Here is a 6,263-nt window from a genome sequence, read left to right on the forward strand (position 1 = left end):
CCCCAGCCCTCGCTGAGCCCTTCCGTGTGTGCCCACCTCGTGCCGTAGGACCCCTGGGCTGTAAGCAGGGACTGCGACGTCCCCCCAAAATATTCCTGGTCCGAATCACCAGAGAAAGGCTCAAATGGATCTTCGAAGGCCAAGCCCCTGGGTTTGTCTTTGCTGGAGGGCTGCTTGGCCCTCAGGAGCACACCCGAAATATCCTCGGTGTCGCTAAGCCTTCCGTGTGTGCCCACCTCGTGCCGTAGGACCCCTGGGCTGTAAGCAGGGACTGCGACGTCCCCCCAAAATATTCCTGGTCCGAATCACCAGAGAAAGGCTCAAATGGATCTTCGAAGGCCAAGCCCCTGGGTTTGTCTTTGCTGGAGGGCTGCTTGGCCCTCAGGAGCACACCCGAAATATCCTCGGTGTCGCTAAGCTCCAGGCTCTCTCTCTCAGTGTCCCTGCGGGGATGCGATGGCAACGTCAGGAAGGGGAGAGGGGGGATTTCTCCTTCTCCCACCTCCGTGGCGCGGCGCGGGTCAGGAAATGCGTCGCATCCCTTGGCCTGGTCCTCCTCTGAAAACGATGCTGGACCTGCGGGAGGGAGGTTGCTTCCTCCTCCCAAATCCTCGGGCAGGATGGGTTCCTCCCGCTGGCCCCCAGGGCTGGCACAGCTGGGGCAGGCGCTGCAGGACCACGGGGCCCCATCGGGAGCCGGGTTGGTGCCAGGAGAGGGCGTTTTAGGGTGCACACCGAGGACCGAATCCGGATCAGCGCTGTGCAGAGCATGGGGAGGAGATGGAGACATCGATCCTGCGTCTCCACCATGGGGAAAAGGGTCCTGCCCGGGGGGTGAAGCAAGAGCTGGGTCTCTGCAGGCAGAGGGGGAGCTCTGCTGCGGTTTGGGGTGCTCCTTGATGGCAGATGTCCCCTCTGCCACCAAGGAGGAGGGCTCTGGTTCCCCCAGGTGATGGAAAGAGGGCTCTGGCTCCTGTTGTGTGTTAACCACCATCGCTGCTTTCGTTTTGCTGCTCCCAGGGGACTTCTCTGCACTGAGGCGCACATCATCGCTCTCCCCAGCTTCAGAGTCACTCCTCAGGGCTGTGTAGTCGAAGGTGAAGTCCTGGCTATCGTCTGCTCCCAAAAATTCACCCGTCTGGTTGGCAGGAGGGCTGCGACACCATTCTTCCACCCAAACCTTGTCCCCTTCTGTGTCTGACCTCCCCTTTGAAGGGAGCTGAGCGCAAACGTCGCCTCCGCACCTTTGGAAAAGGCAGCTGCTGTGTGATGGAGATTGGATGCTTGGTGTGGCCCCCTGGTCCTTCAGAGCAGCTCCAGGATCCGCTGCTCCAGGATCCACTGCTCCAGGATCCACTGCTCCAGGATTCACTGCTCCAGGAGCTGCTGCTCCAGGATCCGCTGCTCCAGGAGCTGCTGCTCCAGGATCTGCTGCTCCAGGATCTGCTGCTCCAGGATCCACTGCTCCAGGATCCGCTGCTCCAGGATCCGCTGCTCCATCCAGAGACGCCAGGCAGACAGAGCTGGAGTCAGGGGACAAGGTTAGGGACAGTTCCTGGGGACACGGTGACTCCAGGCCAGCTGTGTCTGCACCTTTGCTCCCAGCAGGCGCCCACCTTTCTGCAGAGGGCGCACGATCCTCGTCTCGCTGCTCCGAGCCATCCCCGAGCGTCTCTCGCTGCGTGTCCAGGCTTGGTGCCACCTCACCAGGAAGTCCCTGAGGGCCCGTCCCGGCCCCATCTGACAGCACTGGCGTGGATCTGCCTGGGCAAGGGGACACTGAGGCAGCAGGGCCGGGCACAGGGCCTTCTCCAGAAATGCCAAAGTCCTCTGGATGTGCTGAATTCACCGGCTTTTGCTCGCTGTGTTCATGCTTCATGTCGGCACCATCGCTTCCAGAAAATGCTGTATCAGCAGGCCCCAGGACTGTGCTTTTATCTTCACAGGCCTCTTTCTCTTTTTCCCCCTTCTCCACCTCTTCCTCCTCTTTTTCTGGGTGTCCCAAGGGGTTTTGTGATTCCTCACCTTTCCCACCGGCTCCATCGGGCTTTGCACTTTTGGGACTTGAATCACAGCCACGTTGTGGTCCATCGCTGGTGGCCCTGCTGCTGTCCTCAAACTCCATACGGTGCCCAGCATCTCCCATATTCTCCTTTTCTTCAGGGCCAACCCCTGACCCTGCTGCCTGCTCGCTCTCCTGCTGCTTTCCGCATCCATGCAACCGTGGGGCATCGTCACAGGGAGCTGCACTGGAATTTGGGGCTTGGCTGCATGGGTTTTCCCTGTTCAAAGCAGCTGGGGGGTTGGTGGCATCACCGAGCTCATCCGAAGGGCTGGGGGTGATGGTAGCGTCTCTCAGTCCCTCCTGGGGCAGCTGCTCCTGAAAAAGAGGAGTTCAGAGGAGTTCAAATTCACACAAATTCAACACAATTCAAATGCAGGAGCTGAGACGCCCGCGCAGGAGGACGTGGATATTTTAAAAGCTCAAATTTTGCAGGTACAACCACTGCAACAGCAACTCCATCCCCAAGCAGAGCCCCACAGGCAGCCAGGGAAAGGGTTGGAAACTTTTGACCTTCTTTACATCATGAAATGGCTTAAAAATAGGCCAAAACCTGCAGGGCCAGGAGATAATGGATGGAGCAGCATCCTCTTATCTCTACTGAGTTTATCTGTCCAAGATATTGAGTTTATCTGCCCTATATGGACACTATGGGCAGTGAACCCACATTTTCTCCCACATCACTTCGTCCTGCTCCACAGCACTAAACCCAGGTGGGTAAAAACCACTGGGATATTATTTCCCTTCGTGCAATTCAGTTGCAGTGCTATGGCAGCGTGAACTTCAAAGCAGAAGTTTAAAAGGAATGATTTTAGTTCAAGAATTCAGGCTTGAAAAGGTCAGCAGACACCCATGTTTTAAATATACCCAAATACCTCCAACTCCTGACCATCTGCAGACCCTAGAAACTGTAAATATGAATTAAAAAACCCTACCCAGAATGAAATTTTAAGTAATTTCACCAGAGGGGTGAGGGAAATGTTGCAAAGCACTGCACTGCAATCCGTGTGGGGGAGATCTCTCCAAGCTGGCAAACCTCAGCTCTCCAAAAGCAGCAGAGGAAAGGCTGTGCTGTGTTCCCCGACACATCTGGGCTGCTGTGGCCATGGGCAGGCAAAAATACTTGACCAGAAGAGACAGGAAGGCTTTTGAGTGTTGGTCCTGGGGTGTCTGTGGTTCCCCTCCTCCCTCAGTGCTGTTCACTGGGGCATGGAGCGATAGGATGAGGGGGAATGGTTTTAAACTGGAAAAGGCGAGATTTAAGTTGGATATGAGGAAAAAGTTCTTCCCCATGAGGTGGCAGATCAGTGGCACAGGTTGCCCAGAGAGGTGGTGCAGGCCCCAGCCCTGGAGATATTCAAGGTCAGGCTTGATGGGGCTGTGAGCAACCTGATCTGGTACCAATGTCCCTGCTGACTGCAGGGGTTGGACTGGGAGAGCTTTAAAGGTCCCTTCCAACCCAACACATCCTGTGATTCAGTTAAGCACAGGTTTGAGACTTGGTCTGAGCTCACGCAGCTCGCAGCTGAAACCAGGAACAGAGGCTGAGCTTGATGCTTTAATTGCTGTAATACTTTGGGATTAGATTTGTCTAATGGGGTCAAGGTCCTGCTCTGTTGGACAGGGATAGATACAGCTCGTGCCAGAGCCCAGGGATATCAGACTGAGGGGAGACCTTTTTCCCTCTACAACTCCTGAAAGGAGGAGGTAGAGAGGTGGGTGTTGGTCTCTTCTCCCATGTAACCAGTGACAGGACAAGGGGAAATGGCCTCAAGTTGTGCCAGGGGAGGGTTAGATTGGATATGAGGAGGAATTTCTTTACTGCAAGAGTGGTCAAGCAGTGGAAGGGGCTGCCCAGGGAGGTGGTGGAGTCCCCATCCCTGGAGGGGTTCAAGAAGCGCCTGGATGTGGCACTTGGGGCCATGGTTTAGTGGCCATGGTGGGGTTGGTTTGATGTTGGACTTGATGATCTTGGAGGTCTCTTCCAACCTTAATGAATCTGTGATATCCAAACCTGGATTGAGACCTGAAAGCTTCTTTTTTTATGGTGTGTGCCCTGTAGACTCCTATCACCCAAGCTCTTACCATGGGGATGGTCGAGATGTCACGCTCCTGCTCCTGAGGAATGGCTGGTGTCCGTCTGTCTGTCACAGCCAGGCTCTCCTCAGCGTGTTCAGTGAGGGAAAGGCTCTCGGGACAGCTTGTGGAGGAAGGCTCCTCCTCCCCACAAGGCAGCTCCCCTGAAGAAGACGATACCGTGCTATCGACAACACCAGGGGTGCCATCATCATCAGTCTGAGAGTCTGCAGGGCTCTCCTCTTGGTGGAAAGGTCCTTGGCAATGAGTGCTGCGATCCAGGGAGCTGCTGGGAATCTGGTCGGGGTCTGAGCCAGAGTCTGCGGGGCACGTCTCCAACCCAAAACAGTCCTCCCCATCATCACTCAGCTCAAAAAAGTCCCCGGTGCTGTTGATTGAGACGTATTTCTTGGGGTTGCTGTGCTCCACCACCTTCCTCGTGGAGATGCTTAGGAGTTTGCTGGGTTTGCTGTAGAAGAGAGCCATCCACATGTGAAGTATCAGCTTCATCTCCTCCACGTCATCGGGCAGATCAGGGTCCCAGGGCCTGGAAGGAAGAGCAAACAGAGCCTGAAATGTCTGGAAAGTCACCTCCTGGTTCCCCATGGTGCTAAGAGTCAATGCAGGGGAGCTGCAAATGCCTGGGTGCAGCCACTGATCGCTTGATGCAGTTTCCAGCTTGTTGTAAAAAAGAAACTCACAGCTGCAAAGGAGGACTTGTGTTCATAGCTCCAGGTGCCAATTCTGGCTGCAGAGACACAGGAATCACAGAATCACAGCATGGTTTGGGGTGAGAGGGACCTTAAAGCTCCCCCAGTCCAACCCCCATGGGCAGAGACACCGCCACCAGCCCAGGCTGCTCCAAGCCCCGGCCAACCTGGCCTTGGGCACTGCCAGGGAGGGGGCACCCACAGCTTCTCTGGGCAACCTGGGCCAGGGCCTCACCACCTCACAGCCAGGAATTTCTTCCTAATATCCAGTCTGAATCTCCCCTCTTCCAGTTTAAAACCATTCCCCCTCGTTCTATCGCTACCTGTCCTTGTAAAAAGTCCCTCTCCAGCTTTCCTGTAGGACCCCTTCAGGAACTGGAAGGCTGCAATGAGGTCCCCCCAGAGCCTTCTCCTCTCCAGGTTGAACAACCCCAACTCTCTCAGCTGTCTCCATAGCAGAGCTGCTCCAGCCCCTGATCATCTTTGTGGCCTCCTCTGGACCTACTCCAACAGCTTCATGGCCTTCTTATATTGAGGGCCCCAGAACTGGACACAGCCCAGCAGGTGGGGTCTGAGCAGAGCAGAGCAGAGCAGAGGGGCAGAATCCCCTCCCTGGCCCTGATGGCCACACTTCTTGTGATGCAGCCCAGGATGGGGTTAGTTTCTGGGCTACAAGCACACGTTGCCAATTTGTCACCCCAAATCCTTCTCCACAGGGAAAACACAGCAGCTTTAACACCGAAAGTGGGCATCAGAGCACGGGGAAAAAGGCAATTTTCATGCAAAGCCAAAAAAGAGTAAAGAAAGCCCCTTCCAAAAGCGTTTTGAGACATCCAGCAAGAGACATCCCCTGCAGAGGACCCTGCAGAGTGACTTACCCATGCAGGGCGCGGATGACGGTCTTCTCCAGGGCATCGTTGGTGTACCTGCTGTCCAAATTGAAGAGATACTCTGCCTCCCAGTGGCACGTCACCTTCAGGGCCCCGCCGCAGATGTTCACTGTGTGGGATTTGGTGAAGTCCTCTTTCATCCTCAGGGAGAGGGGGCTGCTCCTGCGCCTCATCATCACGGCCTGGAAGGGCCGCTGGTGGTGGGTGCTGTTCTGCTGGTGGCGGAAAGGAAGGACTTTCCCAACCAGGGGTCCCGCTCGGGCGTTCCTGGTCCCGTTTTTGGAGGGTGCTGGGCTGGGGTAAGGGGCACCTCTTGGATAGATGTGTTTCTTCGAGTGCTCGGGCATCTGCGAGGCGTAAGAGTGCTCGGCGGAGATGAAGGAGTGCTTGTTTACCTCGGCAGCTTCTCGAGTCTCTCTTGGAGGAGACACGTGGGGGTTTGCAGGGCTCGCGCTGTTCTTCTTGCCCAGGAAAATCCCAGGGTTGGGAACAGAAACAGAGTCATTGAAGTCTGTTTTTTCAGCA

General features: G+C 55.7%; 1 protein-coding gene across 1 annotated transcript in view; it reads right to left on the bottom strand.

Moving 5' to 3' along the window:
- Window positions 1-181: 181 nt before the first annotated feature.
- FAM208B (family with sequence similarity 208, member B) overlaps window positions 182-6,263 on the bottom strand; it is a 19,524-nt gene continuing 13,442 nt past the window's right edge. Inside the window, exons 11-14 of the mRNA XM_010180922.1 lie at window positions 5,727-6,249; window positions 4,148-4,685; window positions 2,317-2,380; window positions 182-1,116 (exon numbers count right to left, since the gene is read on the bottom strand). Coding sequence (XP_010179224.1) covers window positions 182-1,116; window positions 2,317-2,380; window positions 4,148-4,685; window positions 5,727-6,249 — 2,060 coding nt within the window. The remainder of the gene's footprint in view (window positions 1,117-2,316; window positions 2,381-4,147; window positions 4,686-5,726; window positions 6,250-6,263) is intronic.

This window comes from Mesitornis unicolor, unplaced genomic scaffold (assembly GCF_000695765.1).
Source record: "Mesitornis unicolor isolate BGI_N332 unplaced genomic scaffold, ASM69576v1 scaffold13720, whole genome shotgun sequence".
Taxonomy (NCBI): domain Eukaryota; kingdom Metazoa; phylum Chordata; class Aves; order Mesitornithiformes; family Mesitornithidae; genus Mesitornis; species Mesitornis unicolor.